At 48.9% G+C, this 17,422-nt stretch overlaps 5 protein-coding genes across 5 annotated transcripts; 2 read left to right on the top strand and 3 right to left on the bottom strand.

Moving 5' to 3' along the window:
* Positions 1-5,626: 5,626 nt before the first annotated feature.
* Positions 5,627-6,979, bottom strand: LOZ57_005577 (uncharacterized protein; the record flags this gene model as incomplete). The annotated part of the gene is made up of 5 exons (XM_049254606.1): positions 5,627-6,107; positions 6,162-6,304; positions 6,361-6,585; positions 6,640-6,744; positions 6,815-6,979. The coding sequence occupies 5 exons, from the start codon at positions 6,977-6,979 to the stop codon at positions 5,627-5,629; spliced, it is 1,119 nt and encodes a 372-aa protein (XP_049106431.1).
* A 2,487-nt stretch (positions 6,980-9,466) lies between these two features.
* On the top strand, positions 9,467-11,385 carry LOZ57_005576 (uncharacterized protein; the record flags this gene model as incomplete). Its single annotated transcript, XM_049254605.1, has 5 exons — positions 9,467-9,610; positions 9,698-10,343; positions 10,404-10,423; positions 10,477-10,806; positions 10,867-11,385. 5 exons carry the CDS (start codon positions 9,467-9,469, stop codon positions 11,383-11,385), a joined length of 1,659 nt encoding a protein of 552 aa, XP_049106430.1.
* A 226-nt stretch (positions 11,386-11,611) lies between these two features.
* On the bottom strand, positions 11,612-12,808 carry LOZ57_005575 (uncharacterized protein; the record flags this gene model as incomplete). Its single annotated transcript, XM_049254604.1, has 2 exons — positions 11,612-12,734; positions 12,792-12,808. 2 exons carry the CDS (start codon positions 12,806-12,808, stop codon positions 11,612-11,614), a joined length of 1,140 nt encoding a protein of 379 aa, XP_049106429.1.
* A 456-nt stretch (positions 12,809-13,264) lies between these two features.
* Positions 13,265-13,805, bottom strand: LOZ57_005574 (uncharacterized protein; the record flags this gene model as incomplete). The annotated part of the gene is made up of 2 exons (XM_049254603.1): positions 13,265-13,609; positions 13,665-13,805. The coding sequence occupies 2 exons, from the start codon at positions 13,803-13,805 to the stop codon at positions 13,265-13,267; spliced, it is 486 nt and encodes a 161-aa protein (XP_049106428.1).
* A 1,681-nt stretch (positions 13,806-15,486) lies between these two features.
* On the top strand, positions 15,487-17,082 carry LOZ57_005573 (uncharacterized protein; the record flags this gene model as incomplete). The annotated part of the gene is made up of 5 exons (XM_049254602.1): positions 15,487-15,854; positions 15,905-15,937; positions 15,967-16,098; positions 16,156-16,604; positions 16,652-17,082. The coding sequence occupies 5 exons, from the start codon at positions 15,487-15,489 to the stop codon at positions 17,080-17,082; spliced, it is 1,413 nt and encodes a 470-aa protein (XP_049106427.1).
* Positions 17,083-17,422: the final 340 nt, after the last annotated feature.

Below are 17,422 nucleotides of genomic sequence, written 5' to 3'. Positions count from 1 at the left end.
TGAGCCCTCAACACAGATCTTGTCCTTGAAACCTACAACCATGGTTGTTAAGAAGATAAGTTTTGTTAGGTCGCAGCCACACTGGCAACTACTATAGTCAATCAAAAATTATTGTCGTGGTATGAGTATGTTTACTAACACAGCCAGTTCTAGCCTGGAATTTGCAGGTTTACCCATCTCATGCAACCTATTCTTCAAGATGGGCAAGCCATTAACCATTACACAGAGTTTAAAACTGATTGTGATGTCAAATAAGTTCTACCGTCCCACTCTATAAAGATATTTTCACAAAGATAGAACTATACTACGCATAAATTAATTCCTTACAAATGAGCATACCTATCCTGCTCTCATCAAATGTTTATCTCTAAGATGACAGCATGGTGTGATTGACCCTTTACACAACAGAATAATCACACAGTAATTTTTTTGAGGTATCAACTAAGTGTCTATAACCAAAGCCAGGTCAGGTGTGGGCAATCACCCTGTTCACAAGAAGAAGTAAAACACACCGCACTCTTCTCTATAGCAGGGATTCCAGAACCAGTATTACTGACAAGCGTACCCCTCTTGATAAAATCAAAAATTGTTTGACTGTCTAGCAGTATTGCAAGACCATAGGGCAGATAAACAATGTTCCTACTTTATAATTATTTAGAGAAAATATAAATTCTTGTTGATTGCATTTTCATAAGCTTCTATACTCTACTATACGCTATTACTTCAGGTCTCACCCCTATTTCAGACACCATATCCTCCCCTGTTGTTGGCCTCCAAGGCTCCAAGACTACAATACTGTTGCTTTGCTGCCCTTGCATTTGACCTCAGCACATATTACCGACCTTGGAACTCCGTAGACAGCTGCATGATGCCACATCCAAGTCGATATCAAATCTTCCCCAACAAACGAAAGATCATGTTGTGCACCAGACAGAAGACATTGTGAAAGAGCTTGAGGTCATGATCTTTTCAAGTAACAACTCTCTTGATTTGTATTGATCGATTACTTATAGATCTGGGAGCTGGGCCGTTTGACTTAAATTTGGAAATAAAAGCTCATTTTGATCACCGACTCTCACTGTGCCAACAGATCGAATGAGCTCCCAAGGAATCAAGGATATCTCACCACTTAACTTTTCACAGTTTGTCTTCACTAACTGGGTTATCGGTTCCAGGAATATTGTCTTAGAAGACCCTGAGAAAAATTGGTTGATTTACCGGACAGATGCTGGTGCCTGATACCTCTCTACTTTTGAACAAGCGGCTCTCGCAAGCCAGTACAGGTTTTCGGAATTTCATAGTGATGCTGAACAACTGACGTTGAAATATGAGCTAGAAGAGCTCCAAGTAAAGTCAATCAACTTTCTCTTGATAATTTTGGCTGTGTAATGAGCCATTTTCCATCATCCATCTAATATTCACTTGAGGTTAAGAGGAAATGGTATCAGTGTAAACATAGAAATTCCCATCATGAAACAGACAAATATTCTTGAACAAACAGCATCGACGCGACTAGAGTTGAGTCTAGTCAAACCCAAACCCCAAAACCTTTTTCACCCTAGATTCAAAATAGGACATGTATAAAGGTCATCGGCGAGGCATGAAACCCCTTAGGATTAATATTAGGTCTTCAAAAGAGGATTAAAGTCCACATGCACCCTATATATATTTTCAGGTTCAGGCAGCCAAATTTTATTCCGCGGAATGTCAAATTGTGACCACCTGTTTTGAAGCGATCTTCCAAATCATCTATTCCTTTAATGGTACTCCATGAAATAAAATTTCTGGGCTGGCGATGACGGTGAATCTGTGACATTGCAGGTAGTCGGCAATTTTTGGTTCACCAGGCCCAGGGGGTCAGTCGCTCTAGCAAAACGAAACAGCGTTCATTATTCGATTCAAGAAAGTTGATAGGGCATATGTTCTCGTTGGCTGAGAGCATAGGAAATTTGGTAATAACTGGCACTTCATATATAGAATAAAGATCAGAGCAAAGAATAGAATGATAGGACCACTAGCCAATATTCTAGGCTCGCACGCTCAAACGATTGGTATAGAGGCTAGAGTACTGCTCTGGCCCAAGAAATTCATATGAGCAACTATACTCTCATTTTATGTGGACAGGAAGCTAGTTCTTAACGTAGTAACAGGGAGCAGGCATTGCTTTCATGGACGTTGAATCGGCTTCTGCCAGAGCAAGCACAGGAACTAATTGATAGATCCTTAGGAACAATGCATCGATCCTAACACCATTGAACAGATAGAATTATTTTTATTCTTTGATCCGTAGAGCATCTGGTAGTCACTGGTGGGTTAATACTCAAGCAGGAGCTTCTGGTTTGCCCTAGTGTGGTTGCTTTGACGGTTTCCATTTTCATCAATTCTTTCTCGTATCAAGGGGCCAAAATGCGGATCACATAGTGGAGCAAATTGCGTATGGAATACGTTGCTGAGCACGCTCTCCAGCAACGCTTTGTACGCTTGATCTGCCGATGGCACACTTGCACCCAAAGTCCTGGTTGTTGGAAATATATGAACGTCGGTAGGGTGCTCCACAGGGTGGTTCGATACAAGGCCAATGAATGAGGCTCAACAAGCGTGCTTAAGGCTTGTCTTTTGCCCTCGAGATCGTACTTACACGATTCCAAAAAATGCGTTTCAATTGACTCGGAGATTTTCGAGGGCCAGGATCCAAGAGGCCCATACTTTTTCTTTTCTGGGTTTCAATTGTCAGTGGCCTGAGAAATAGTTATCAAATGCGTCGTGATATCTATAACGGCAAGATTCCAAGGTAACTAGCCATATCGGACAGGGTTTTTTTGATCTGCTGAAGCTGCTCCAAAGTGCTCGAGTTGAACGAGGCAAACCTGGCGCTCATTTTCTTTCCCTTCAGAGGCTGACAGATCCGGGGCGCATTGTTCCACAACGTTTGATGAGCCGAAGGATCATACCACGTAATAAGGGAGTAGGAAGTCAACACATGGTAAACCTAGCAGGAGGCGCTATCGACGCCGCAATGAGCCCTTTTTCTCATTATTTTTTTTCGGTGGGTGAACCATCTAGTTCATTTTCTGGGTCGAGTCGAAGAACCGAAATCCTGGAACCATCGATGTTAGTTAACTGGTTAGTTAGGCTCCTGGGGTCAAATCCTTCCGGCTACGGACTACCCATTAGGGGGAAAGAATCAGGGAATTTTTACTCCGTACTCCGGGGGCAACATCAGCAACAGACATCACTCTGTTCTAGGGAGGCCGAGATAATTATGAGGAGGATGAGCGCAGCAGGGCGAGGCAGTTGACTGCTATCCGAGGACAACTGCCGCCTTGCCTTGGTACTCGGCGAGCAGCATTCAAGGAGAAGGGCCAGGATGGCGCAGGCAAAAAAGGCTCCCGTCGGTCCCGAAATATGCGTGCCCCTTTCAAATGGTTTCATGCAGGATTTGTTCTTGCGAGCGCGGGGTTCGTGCCTGCAGGGTTCGAGCGCTATTGCTTCGATTTCAATTCCGTCTGGGTGGCAGATTACCTCTTCATTCGGACCAGCTGGACTTCTACAAACGTATTCTGAGCCTATCCTTCCGTGCTGTGATGTAGTTATGGCGCGAGAGGATGGCGATGCCTGGATGGAAAATATTCCGAGGAGGTTAAGGGGGCAGTATGCACAGCAAAATGGGCCGGTCGACACGGTAGTGTTTCAATTTTGGATCCTGGCTGCTAAGCGTCCTCTGGATTGCTAAGTATGGGTGTTTTTTGCGAGGTACCCGCAACGTGTGCTCTAAGCGCCAGGAACATATACGAGCCGATTCTTGGAAATTCGTGTAAAAGCGCATTTTCAGGGCCGTGTCTTGGGGGTCGAACATAATAATAACAGAAACGTACTGCTGGGACACGCAGTCCCGCAAGCCCCCTTACAGGACTATGCATACATATATGTATAACTATGGGGACGGGCTGCGACGATATGCCTTGGGTGACGCCTCGTTTAGAACAATCCGAAGTCAAGCGGATCGTGCAGGCGTACTGAGTAATAATCTCTCTTATGCACGAGAATGAGCTCTCAATACTCCAGTTTTTGAGGCCAGGCTAGTTTTTGTAGAAGTCTGAGCCGTCAGGGGTCCGAGGATGTTTCTCATGGGCCGCGTTGGAATCATATCAAGCGACGCTCTAGGATCGATTTGCCGCCCCCGGCTCGCTCCGTTGAATATTCTGCTTCCCACGTCTTTTTTTTTCTGGCGCAATGTGACACTATGGCTGATTTCGCAGCTGTAGTGAACCCACAGCGACCATATCTCGCCCACCGGAGATGAGGCAGAATTCTCCCTCAATATCGTTGGATTCTCGCAGCGCTGGCCCGCAAGGGACCCATGTAACCTCAGCAACTACCCTCGTGGGCAGAGTGGGTTCGATTCTCCAGGTTTTCGTCTTGCTCCCACGGCTCCGACATGTTCATGGAAATGACATGCATGCCAGGCAGGGCAAAGGATTTGCTGCGACTCCACGCCTCCATCTCTCGGCGAGCACGCTGCAGCGCTGTTGCGCGGCCCCCCTGGACCAGGCAAGCTGTTTCAAGACTTTTCTCGAAGGCCGGCAGAGTGACCTAGCCGGTGCTATGGTCGAAGCTTGGCCGTTTAGTACCAGCGACCGTTGCGCCTGGTGTGGTCGAGCGAAGGATGCAGTGGCAGTGACCTTAGTCATTAACTTACTATCCGGGCCTTTGCCTAGTTCGTTAATTAACTAGCTAACCAGTGCGCTGGCCGCACAACAGTACTCGCAGCGGCCGAAGAAACGAAGAAGCACGACAAGAAGCAGTCCAGCAGCGGCAAAAGAGCATTGGCAATCTCTTCCGCTGTGCGTCCTGACTCACAGCCACTCATCCCCTCCCCCCCCGCGGCCTCCCACGCGTTTCACTCGTCGGCGTCCAAGGCCTTGCTTGCACCCCAGCACCCGACCTGCGCCAAACCAACTTCGCCCGCCACGACTCTCAGGCCTCCCACATGCGAGCGCGCCGGCCGGGGTGCGCGTGGGGAAGACACAGTCCGCCTTCCGTACGACCCGAGCGCCCTTGAACCGCGCGCGAGGGATGCCAAAAATTGCGCCGTGCTCGCCCGCTTGCCCAATAATAATCTGCGGCCGGCGTTGTCCTGTGTTTGGCCTCATCCCGGCCACCAGCCGCTCCGCGCGATAACGCTTTGCTGCATGTGAAACCCCCCCGGGCGGTGCGTTGGAGCCCGAGGCAGGGATGGTGCTGGCTGGCTCTCCGTCTTGTGCTGGAACTCCACTGACCGCCTAAGAATAATAATGAGAGGATGGCCTGTTCTTCGCGCTTTAAGCATCGTGATAGGGCGTTATGGAGCGGCCGGAGAAATATAAGCAAAGTGAAACGCTTGTATGAATGTCAATCGTCAGCTATAGTGGGTATATAATATAGTATGCAAAAATGGCGCGGCGTGATAGTGCGTTCGTTGTAGGTATGTACAGTGCGGCATGAGTCTCCATATACGAAGCCGGAAAAAAAAAAAAAAATAAGAAAGTCTTGAACCAACCCCACGCCAGCAGTCTATTGCTTTTATTAGAATTCCTCCCAGGAAAGATGCCGTCCCAAAGGGTCAAAGCCTGCGTAGCTCACTTTACTACTGTCCTGGGTGCTGTTGATGCGTACTGCGGACCTCCACATCCACGGTGAATGTCCGCGTCTCTTTGATGATCCGCGACTGGCTCGACTGGCTGTTGCACTCATCCCAGTCCACCACCCCACTCTCCACCTGCGTCCCATGACCGTGACGTGCTCGCCCTCGCTTTGAGCTCAAGACTCCAAGCTCGTTGAAGTCGTCCGGATCCTTGCGCGTCGCCTTCTTCCCGGATGCTTTGGAGCCGGACAGGTTGTAGCGGTACGACCCTTTGGTCGATCGGCGGTACTGATCGTCCGCGCGGAGCAAACCGGACTCAAGGCTGTCCAGGAACGGCTTCAGGAAGGGGATGCAGGCTGTCACAACAGCGAGCGCCTGCACGATCTGAGTGCAGATAGACATGCGCCAATAATCGAATGTGGCATTCTTGGTGTTTTGGACTTGGTTAAGGAAGTATAATTGCAAAGCAACCGCGACTACCACACTGTAGGCCTTATTTTAGTGCGGCGGGCCAAAAATATCAGCGGGGCCAACTTACAAGAGACGGCACGCAAACACGGACGCAATGGTAATCTTGCGGCGGGTTGATGTTTGGATTTGGGTAATAATCATTAGCATGAGTCCCAATTGAATTATGTCCGAGACCATGTTCAGAACCCCATAAAAATTCCAGAAATTTTTCTGTACGGCACTTGTCAGCCTTAAACAATTCCACTCCACAGTTGACCAAGACATACTCTTGCCAAGCAGACATTGTTGATATAGTCCCATGGCCTGGGTAGATCGCATTGAAAGCTAACAACGAGAATTGACGACGCGGTCCAGAGAATTACAATACCCCCAAGGCAATATATAGTGTATTTGTATTGCTTCAGAAGGGCAAATTGGTAATTCAGAACAAGCAGCGAAATTTTGGTTAAGCAAATGGCCAGAATGAACAAGATTGTTGCTGCATAGTCGGCCTGAATAATTGCACATTAGCTTCCCTCATACTCCCCTGGCGCAGTTTCACTCACTTTCAAGACCGTTTCCAACTGAGACTTGCTTAAGGAGTCAACATATTTCCCCCAACCATTAGTGTTCTGTATCCCAACGGCGATGGATTGGCCGGTCGCAAGTAACTGGGGTAGTTATATGTCAGTAAGGTCAAGGAGAACGAAAACTAAAATATAAAAAAAATAGACGACTTACGACAGAGGCTAAAATGATATAGTCTTCTGTAGTGAGATGCCGTCGAATCGCTAACTTGGTTGCAATCGAAGCGATGACCGCTAACACGGCGACAACTAAAAAAATCCACACGAATATGTCTACCAACGCAGACTTGTCGGTGTCTGTTATCAAATTCTGCGCCATTCATACAGTCAAGGCAAATTTTCTTTTCTCATGATAGTAGCAAACAAGTCTGGAATGGACAGTTGTGCAACGGCGCTGAAAAACGTCAAAGAGAAGCAGTAATTATTGTCGTCATCATTCAGATAACGCTAATGAAACGGTGTGGAAGGTATGGACAAAAGGGGGGTTTTTCTATCCGTATACATACAAAAGAAAAGAAAGAAAGAGAGCAAGAATAGGAAAAAAAGGAAATATCGGGGAGCGAGATCTGACGAACAAGGAAAGTATTTATCCAAATGCAAGTATGTATGAATTATGTATGTAGGTCCTGGGGTGCCTTGGACATCGACCAGGTCCACCTTTAGTTACCCCGAAATCCTGCACCTCAAGAGACACGGCTCTCAAAAAGGATTTGTATGGTCAAGGCGTTCATCAACATTGGACACATGCGTCTCACAAGGATGCCCCTCGCCTAGGCAATTTCTGGCGAGGGAGGGTTGAGCGGATAAGAAACAGTGAACAATAATGGGGTTTCCTTTTTTCTTATTCGGTGATGTTTTTCTTGGAAACCCAAGGTGATCTGGGGGATGGTCTGTGGAACGCGTCCAAAAGGGTGGACGGGACTAGCGACAGCCACCGCCAGATCTGCAGGATGTGTGAAAGAGGCAAAAAAGGAAAATTTTTCGGTAGGGCTTGAATGGGGCTGGGGAGAGCTTGGTGAGGCAGCTCTGGAGCAACTATGGATTTAATTCGCCTAACAGCATAATGAACCAAGCCGAAATGGCGGTCGCCAATAGGGGGCTCAAGGACCCTAGAGGCCACCACGAAGCTGTTTTTGTTATCCGTTCTCCGTGGATATACATAATAGGATACATAGGAGGGCGGTCCGTCACAAAGCCGGCTTCTAAACTCCATTGGCCTTGGGGCGACAAGGAAAATTCCGCTGACCAGGATTAGGTCCGTATCCGTCTCCGGGACGGGGGTTGTGTGAGGCCCCCCAGCCCGTAGCTGCTGTCCATAATTGATCACAACGGCTCCCGCCCGAAGGCGGACACCAAGTATGCTAAAACGAGAGCGTACAAAGGGTTTTTTTGGGTGTGTTACAGCTCACCTCCCATACAGGTGGATGGATGACGGATCTCGGTGGCCTAAGCCCTGGGATCATCCTGGTCAGGTGGCTTGGAGCACTCGCGCTTAAATTGGACGGCCAAATAAGATTTCGGGAAGTTCGCTGCGCAGACAAGGAGCAGGGCCCGCCAGCCAGTCAGCGGCCACCAATGCGATGGGCTTCGTATCATCAGAGCCAAGCCGCGAGCCTTGGCCTCGATGCAAAGAAAGCTGGAGAAAGATTAAGATGCTGCTTTGGGTGCTGCAAGTGTTTGCTAGTGTGGGGGGTGGAGACAGAGAACCGCCCGGTGTGCAAGCGGAAGCGGACTGCTCGGCATCGTGGATATTTGGGAGTCGCTGCCCGGGTGGCCTCGCGTCGCTACGAGAGCGATAATGCACGACGAGCAGCGTCGCCGCCTGTGAGATGGTTGAGGTTGGAATACGGTTGCTGAGTCAACGCCCAAGAGCGGCCGGCTGCGGATGCTGACTCACAAGCCCGGCGCTAACCCAAATACGCCGGCCCGCATGGCACGTGCACGCCGCGGCGGCGGCTGCAAACCGCGCAAACACACCTCAGTCACTCACGTGACTGCGATCGCGGCGACCACTCGATCCCACCGTGACGCTCCGGGGTCGTCGTCCCAGTGCAAGTCTGTTGCTGCTGCTCGCCAGGGGCCGCCACGCAATACCCGGAACTCTGGCGTGCCCAATCACTGCAGCCGCCGCCGCCGCAGCCAGCATCAGTGGGGGGGCGGCACAGTGCTTGTTACTGCTGCTGCCATGCTTGGGCCCCCTGCAGGCTTGTCCAGAGCCACACGGCTCTCAAACTCGCGAACTAACCTGGGATCTAGTCCCCCCCCCCCCGTCCCAGGATTATCAACTAACTATCCGGTACAAGCGCGGCACCGATGAGCCGATGATGCTGTTGTTACGCATTCCTCCCCCCGCCCGCGACAGGAATCACGCCCAGAGTATCTGTCACCCCCCGGGCACAGCATGGCAAACTCCCTCGCTGTCAACACCCTGGCTAGCTCCGCCTTTGGCGTGGAAAAAAGTGCGCGGAGACATGTCGAAGTATCACGCCTGCCATGAGCCACAAAAACGCCTGGCTCGCGAGTAGATCCGCTTGAGCTGAAAGCTTCCGCGCGGGCTACAATTAGTCAAGATCCTCGTTGGGACCTCGCGCTGCTTCCTTTCCTTCCCCGAGAATTTATTCTTTCAACTTCTTTGTTGTTGTTCTCGTTTCTTCCACCCCCCCAACGCGTATCCTTTCACTCATGCGTCTGGGTTCCGTGCCCTTTTGTTGTTGATCGTTCAATTGCTGCTCCGCGTTTGGGAGCACTACCCCCAAACTGCCTTCGTTCTTTTCTCGAACTTCAACCATCAACATCCCCCTCCCTCATGGCGAAAGAGGAGTCAGCACAAGAGCTGGCCTCCTTGGATGGCCATGGATCCAAAGCAGGATTCAAATCCAAGTCATACCAGCTCTCTCAAGATCGCGACCGCGATGAACTCCAGCGATTGGGCAAGAAGCAGGTGTTACGGGTAGGCCCCGATCCTTCTGTTCCCTCCATGTGAACAGTAATGATAGTACTACGCCATATACAAGCTAACAACGAACCGTCTTTCTAGCGGAACTTTGCGTTCATGTCCATTCTTGGCTTCAGCTGTACTGTCCTCATCACCTGGGAAGGCGCGTTGATTTTGTTTCTTACCGGCCTCTCCAACGGTGGCTCTGCGGGTTTAATATATGGCTACCTTGTCGTGTGGATCGGCAACTTCGCCGTTTTTGCGTCGCTCTCGGAACTGGTCTCCATGGCCCCAACATCTGGTGGCCAATATCATTGGGTCGCCATGCTGGCTCCTCCACGCTGGAGCAAGTTTCTGAGCTACATCACCGGTTGGGTCACTGTTCTCGGATGGCAAGCGTCTATCGCTTCTACATGCTCACTCACGGGGGGCCTCATTCAGGGCTTAATTACACTGACCCAACCCGACTATCAACCGAAATCATGGCACGGCGCTCTTCTCTTCTGGGCTGTGGTGTTGTTTTGCGTCTTAATCAACACGGTCATCAGTAAGATTCTACCAAAAATTGAGGGGCTGATCTTGATCTTTCACATTCTGGGCTTCTTCGCCGTTCTGATTCCCTTGGTCAAACTTTCCTCTAAAGCGGATGCATCTGAAGTCTTCACTATGTTCAATAACGGTGGCAAATGGTCAAGCCAAGGCGTGTCCTTTCTCGTTGGCCTCATTGGGAATGCATTCGCTTTCCTTGGTGAGTTTACGTTTTGAATATACTCCGTACTCAAATAACATCTGCTGACATACTATTTAGGCCTTGATGGCGCGTACCATGTATGGATAACCCAAAACTATCATCTTCCCATACGCTCTCTAACCGATTTTAGATGTCTGAAGAGATCCAGCGGCCGTCTGTCGTCGTTCCCCGGTCTATCATGCTGACCCTGGTGATCAACGGAACCTTGGGTTTCGGTATGATTATTGCGGTGCTATTCTGTTCCGGGAACCTCGAAGTTGCTCTTGAATCACCTACTGGCTTTCCCTTCATGGAGATTTTCAGGCAGGCTACAAATTCGACCGCAGGAGCGGCTACAATGGCCAGTATTATTACTGCCCTAGCAATGTGTGCAAATGTTGGCTTTCTTGCCTCAGCATCAAGAATGCTCTGGTCATTTGCCCGAGACCGGGGCGTTCCCGGTTGGCGACTGTTATCGAAGGTAATTATTTCACTTAATCCTTGCAGCCCTCAAAGTCTTATCCTAACGTGATGTAACTAGGTGGAACCTCGCACTATGGTCCCTGTCTGGTCTATTGCGACGATCACCTTTATTTCCATCCTCCTTTCTCTCATCGCCATTGGCTCGCTCACTGCGTTCAACATTGTCGTCTCTTTGACCGTCGCCGCTCTCTACATAAGCTACTTCCTAGCTATTGCTTTGCTCCTCTACCGCCGTCTGACAGGAGGCATTGCGCACTCGTCAGACTCCCCCACTATGCTATCAAACACCACCGGCACGCGTCTCGTTTGGGGTCCCTGGCGTTTCGGCAAATTTGGTATCTTCATCAACATTTTTGCTCTTTTCTATCTTGCCCTAGTACTTGTGTTTAGCTTTTTCCCAGCCACCTCGACTGTGAATGCCGCTAAGGACATGAATTACAGCAGTGTTTTGATTGTCGCAGTTATGAGTTTCAGTGTCGTCTATTATTTTACGCATGCGCGGAAGACATATGAAGGGCCTATCGTGGAGACCGACGGAACGGCCGCTGGCTCACCCACGATATCCTCAAAAATGTAGGTGTTCTTTGTGATTTGGGGCAAATGGGGTACTAGGATGCAGGAGGATATAGGTTTTTATAATATCGGTTGACTTCGCGTATTTACATATTGGGAATTGTCGTTGGTACGTACATAGCTTTGCAGACTGGGAGTGTGTAGATGATACGCTTCTTCACCCTAAAATTTGTCTATAAAGAAAAAAGGAAAATTCATTTGTTTCTATTTCAAAAATAACGTTTTACAACCTAACCTTCGAGTTCCAGTCCAGCTGTGGCTCCCTCTACAAAGTTGGAGGCTTCTTTTAAGGCTTCTTTCATGATATCAGCCTCGTTCGAACGATCACCAGCTTCCTGCGCTCGTTTCGCTAAAGCTCTGGAAATTGCCTGGACTACCTCTTCATCGTCGAAAACGCTCGTCCCATCGCTGCCTACTATCCCACCGGTCCTCCTGACAATGTCCGCCCACACGGCGTCCTCCCGTTGTTTTAAAACGGCGTCATGCATAACCGTATTCTTTAGTAGGCCCAACGCATGTAATTTCCCCATCGCACTCGTCAAATTCGAGCCCATCAATTCTACAAATTGATCGACTTGCTGATCCGCTGACACCGTGGGCGCCATGGCGCCAAAGAAGAAGCGATTTGTGGCTGACAAGTAAATTAATGAGGCGCACCAGGCGTCGAAAATCGTGAAAGCTAGCGTGCGCACGGTGTATAGGAGCGTGTACAAGCTCCATGGGACGATGGCTGTGTTCAGCGCATTTTTAGTGTACGGGTCGTATGAGGCCACCACGCCCAGGTCTGCAAATAGCAAGATGAACGCTGCCCAGAGGAAATGTTTTCTCCATCGCGCTGCTTCTGGACCCACTAGTGGCGCGGATGTCGCAATTCCAATGACAAAGAGGTGAAATAGGTGCGGGAGGAGTATGTTGAATGGGATATGGTAAATGAGGTACGAGTTAGGACTATCTGGGCCACAGAAGGCACAGGAGAGCAGCGTCTCAGGGCCGAAGCGGAGATATGTCTTTCGGGCCTGTGGCGAGGTAAAGTGCGTGCGGAGTAAGCTATCGATTGGGGTCAGGGGGCGTGTACGAGAGATGCGCGTGAAGAGCAAGTCCGTGGGGATGGAGAAGCGTGACGAGGTGGTACTAAAGACGTTGGATGTCGGAGCATAGGGGTTCATCGGGAGACTGAGCAGGAGAAAGAGAGCGGTTGAGAAGAAGAGGATATTGAGCGCGCGCGAGGCCTGCGGCGTGAGCGGCTGCCGGGGCACATGGCGCTGTTGGGCGATGGCGCGGCGGGTGGACTGAACGAGGGAAATGGCGCGAGGAATGAGGATTGGAGCGAAGAAGATGGCAAGCGACTTGATGCTGGATAGATACGGGCAGTGTTAGTCAATGTGCGACACTGTAGGATCAGGAACGTACGTGTCAAAGGCCGTCATGATGATTCAAATGCGCGAATCTCTAGGTAGCAAGAAGAACTGGCAAAGAACAAATCAAATAAAGGGCAACTTCCGGTCATTATCGACTGTCTGCCTGCGCTTGCATCTGGCTGTGACAAGCAGCCGGCTCTGGTTTGTTAGCGACGCTGTCGCGCTGAAGCTGCCAAAAATAATATGAAGAGCTGCCAAGATGACGCTACATTTAGGCTTCCCGCCTGGAGAATCTTCAAATGCGAGGAACGTGAGATGTATGTCCACAAACTACTTAAGATGCTAGACAGAAGAAACAAGGCACATATAAAAGAGATATACAGTATTAATGTAAAGAGATGCTTGCACCCCCTCAACGCCCAAACATATAACCCACACACATGATGAAGGGAGTCCCTTTTGTTGCCCAGTATCATAAGAATCATGACTCTTCCACTACTATTTCACCTTGAACCCACTTGTATTTCATACGCGGTTAGAGTACAGGGCTGGGTGATGAGCCAGGTTCGGAACTGCAAGATCTGGTTCGGCTGTAAATTTCCCAAATTGTTCTGGGTTATCATTGATTGGTGATGAGATCTTTACAGGGATTCGGGGCGTCGTTCGCATCGACACTGATCTGGTCGATATAGCTCTAGGGCTAGAATAATTAGAGGATGAAGGGCGGTAGGTTGGCAGGGAATCCTGGCGATTGAGCTGAAAGGATTTGTGACTGTTGTCTCGGGTAATGACCTTTTGCTTAGCGACCGCTCCGTGTGCGCGGACATGACGAGCTGTGACTCCGATATTTCTCTCTTGGAAGATGAAGCTCTGTATTAGAGTGTCAGTACGCTATAATGCTAGAAAATAAAAGATGAAATCGTACCACAACGATGTTGATGGCACCCATGATTATTACCACGATACCTGAAGATATCACGATTCTCCAGAAAGCCAGTCCCAATGACTCTTGACTCGTGGCCTCTTTGTTGAGGTTGCCTAGAGTCGAGACTCCAATTATGATCATGGTGAATCCCAGCGTAACAAAACCCGAGTCTTGTCCAAACAACGGCCAATTGCGGTTAAAATACCCACGAAAAACTGTCAACTCAGAAACTATGAGAAAAACTGTACAGCGTTAATATTCCAGCCATTACCGCCGCGGGTGTCTTAATCATCACACTCACGACTGATACTGGCCACCACCACATGAGTGACAGCGTCGAAAAAGAAAAATTTGCTGACAACGAATGTCTTCACCAGCATAACAGTACAAGCAGAAATCACTGCAAGAAGACTGATGATATTCATAACTCGGATAACATTCAAGATCACGTAGCCTGGACCAGCCAGAGGTTTCTTAAGAAACGGCATTTTAACAAAAAACTAGAGAGGGAGTAGCGAGTGCTGTGAGTTTGATTAGGTAGGAGATTCGAGGCAAAAAGCGGACGTTTGCTGAAAGAGACTCGAGCTGTCACAGCTCGTGAATATCAAGACGAAGGTGCCGTTGTTGGACAAAGAAGCGAACGTATTCGAAGCCAGCGAAGATGTAGGAGCTTCACGGAATAGGAAGAGAAAGGCCTTGTTACCTGACAGGCGCTTAAAAAAATAGTGATTGAAAAATGGGAGGCTTGCCGAGACGCTGTTAATTCAACATATTGTTGAATGTGCCATTGAAGGCAAACAGTCGACAGGAGGTCGGAAGACAAAGGAATGAATAGACTATGCAAAGTTTTCTTAATAAAATGGAAGAGGGGAAGGAGAAAAAGTATTAAGACCAGCAGCACACAATAGAAACTGGGAATGAAACACAAGGCGGAGTAGGAAGCGAATAGACCCAGTCTCTAAAGCGCTTAATTGCAGGACAATAATAGGGACAGCGACATATCTTCTCATTTTCATGTGATGTGTTCCTCTTGGGCTTGATAACAATAAGTATCACCATGGATATTTGGGGAATTTCCGCCCCAACCATAAACAGACCGAGTAGGGATGAGACCCTCGCGTTTCAAAACGGGTGTGCAGAACGGGAAGGCGAATCGAAAGAATGGCTAGCCTGGGAAGGACTGAAGCCTTGTGCGGCCCCAGGAAGTTCCAAAGCTTCCTGAATTACTGGCTAGCAGTGTAAGTTCGGAATTCTGGTCATGTTGGTGATGAAACACGGCATTTCCTCGCCTTGGTAGGTTTTTTAGAATGCTAGCACGTTTATAGGCTGGATGTTTTGGCGCCGGGGTTGGCTTTGTGGAGACGGCGGCTGCTGAAGGGAACTAAAAATATGCAACGAGTAACTAGTCACATAATTAGCACCTCCGGGGATAGATCAGCCGGTTATTCGGATATCTCAGTCTTCATCTTTTTAGTCGTCTGAAAGAACAAAATCGCGGATGAGGGCATTCGACTAATGATGTAATCGCCCTCAAACTAATCGCATCTATTCTTGCATCATGATTGGCTGGACCCCTCTGCTTAACGTAATTACTCTAGATCATGACCAACTGCTTTATACGTGCATGTGTGCGCGCATCACCCTTGCTTTAGGGTCCAGGTTTACTTATCTAATGAGGCCTCTGTTTAGGCTAAAAGAATGAGGAACGTGAAACAGACAACATCCCGAAGGTACGCGCCCAATCAGCCACTTCTTAGATGTATAGCGATAGTTCGCTCACTTTCGTATTTTAGAACGAAGACACCTACAATATCTGTGCCATATGACTTCCCCAGTCTCTCTGGAGCCATCTCGCAAACGACAGGAGGCTGACTATCTCGACCCACCACGACCTCCATTGAAAAGGCAGAAGCTCGAGCTGCCCTATTCAGTATATTGGGATAATTTGTCTAAGATTTGGTTAACGAGGGACGCTCTCGAAGAGTTGGATCGACGAAATAGTGCTTCTAGCCGCATCTCAGGGCCACCTCACTCCCACCACCGGCCGTTTACTCGGCAGCTGCAAGCGAGACTCAAGCGTCGTTACCAGACACTTACCCCCGATTCCCTAATCGACCTTCAACCCGAGAGCCTGAGCGAGATTAGAAGATTCTCCAGACGAGGTGGACCTGACCTGTCCGATCCAGGAATGTATGTAATTATTGCGACGTGCTATTACCTCTGCTGACACCCTAGCTTAGGTCCCAGGCCCTCATATTCCTTTTTACCAATCAGTGAGTGCAAACAGCTCACATTCACGCAGCCGGAAGCGCCGTGCCGGATCTCCCTCAGACAGTAGCAACAATAAGACCACAAAGACTACAAGCACCACCGCCTATAACCGGAACTTTGAGCAGAAGCTGATCGACAATGGCGTTTACCCCAAGGGCTACGAGTATCCTGATGGTTGAGTACCTGCGAAGCCAAATAATTGGGAGGAAATAAATGAAAGACTGCGCCAACCGCGGAGCTCACTCTCACCATCAAAATTCTGTGAAAAGGACTTTCAGAAATCTGAACAAGCAGACACAAATACATCTAAAGAGAAACCAGTAACATCTTTTGTTGTCCCAACCATTGATGGTGATATTGATGACCCCAAATGTGTTGGAGGAGACTACCCTTTTGGAAACCTTGCTCCTCTGACTGATGGAACACTGGCAAATGCAAAACCAGACCACTTCTTTGGTGCTCACCCTGAGCAGCTCAAGCCTGAAATCCGCGATGAGCTTAAGGAGTTCATTATTCCATCAACCCAGAGTTCTCTTCCAATGGCTCCCAACTTCTTTCTAGAGGCAAAAGGCCCTGACGGGTCGCCTGCTGTGGCCACAAGGCAAGCTTGTTACGATGGTGTGCTGGGGCTCGAGGAATACATAAACTTCAGTCATACAAGCGGGATGAGTCTGTCTACGATAATAATGCTTACACAATAATATCAACATACCAAGCTGGCCAACTCAAGTTCTACACAACACACCCCACTGTTCCCCGGGAAAGCGATGGGCGTTCTGAATATATTATGACTCAACTAAATGCTTGGAGTATGGTTGGGAGTGCAGATGGCTTTCGGCAGGGGGCGTCCGCGTATCGGAATGCACGGGATTGGGCAAAAGAACAGAGGGATGAGTTTATTAAATCTGCGAACGAGAGACACACGCAGGCTCTATCCGAACTTCTCTCATCTGAACGTGAGCCAACTTCTGAACCAACTGTGGTCTTGGAGGGCTCTGATACATCAGCTACATCCGATGAAGCCGAATTTCACGATGCTGAATGGAGTTTTGCACATCCAAACGACAGCGCTGAGGATCGGGCTTCGAACAAACATACAAGAGCCGAGCCAACCAGTAGTAATAGCCGCAAGTCTCTCCAAAATTAAGATATTTGCCATTTGCGCTTATCCTTATAGCATGTAGAAGTGATTTTTTCTTTTCGCTTCACCTTGCTACCCCAAGTGTCGTGAAAGAACTGCCAAGGCGTGATTGAATTAGCAAGCTTGAAGAGGTAACTACATAACGGAAAATATATTGTTCCGCCAATCATTACATTTAGAAGAATGCGCTCTGCCTCGTCATGCCTGGCTAAAAATAATTCAAAACGGGCGCTTAGGACCAGCCTTGGAATCACGGTCGCCGACTCCGATGCATTTCAGGAGCAAGGTAGACCATTTATCTGTACACCGATTGGATGGATATACCGGCACTATGAGTCATTGGGGG

This window comes from Ophidiomyces ophidiicola (assembly GCF_022830035.1).
Source record: "Ophidiomyces ophidiicola strain CBS 122913 chromosome Unknown scaffold_29, whole genome shotgun sequence".
Classification (NCBI taxonomy): Eukaryota; Fungi; Ascomycota; class Eurotiomycetes; order Onygenales; family Onygenaceae; genus Ophidiomyces; species Ophidiomyces ophidiicola.
This window is presented reverse-complemented; position numbering and strand designations above follow the sequence as displayed.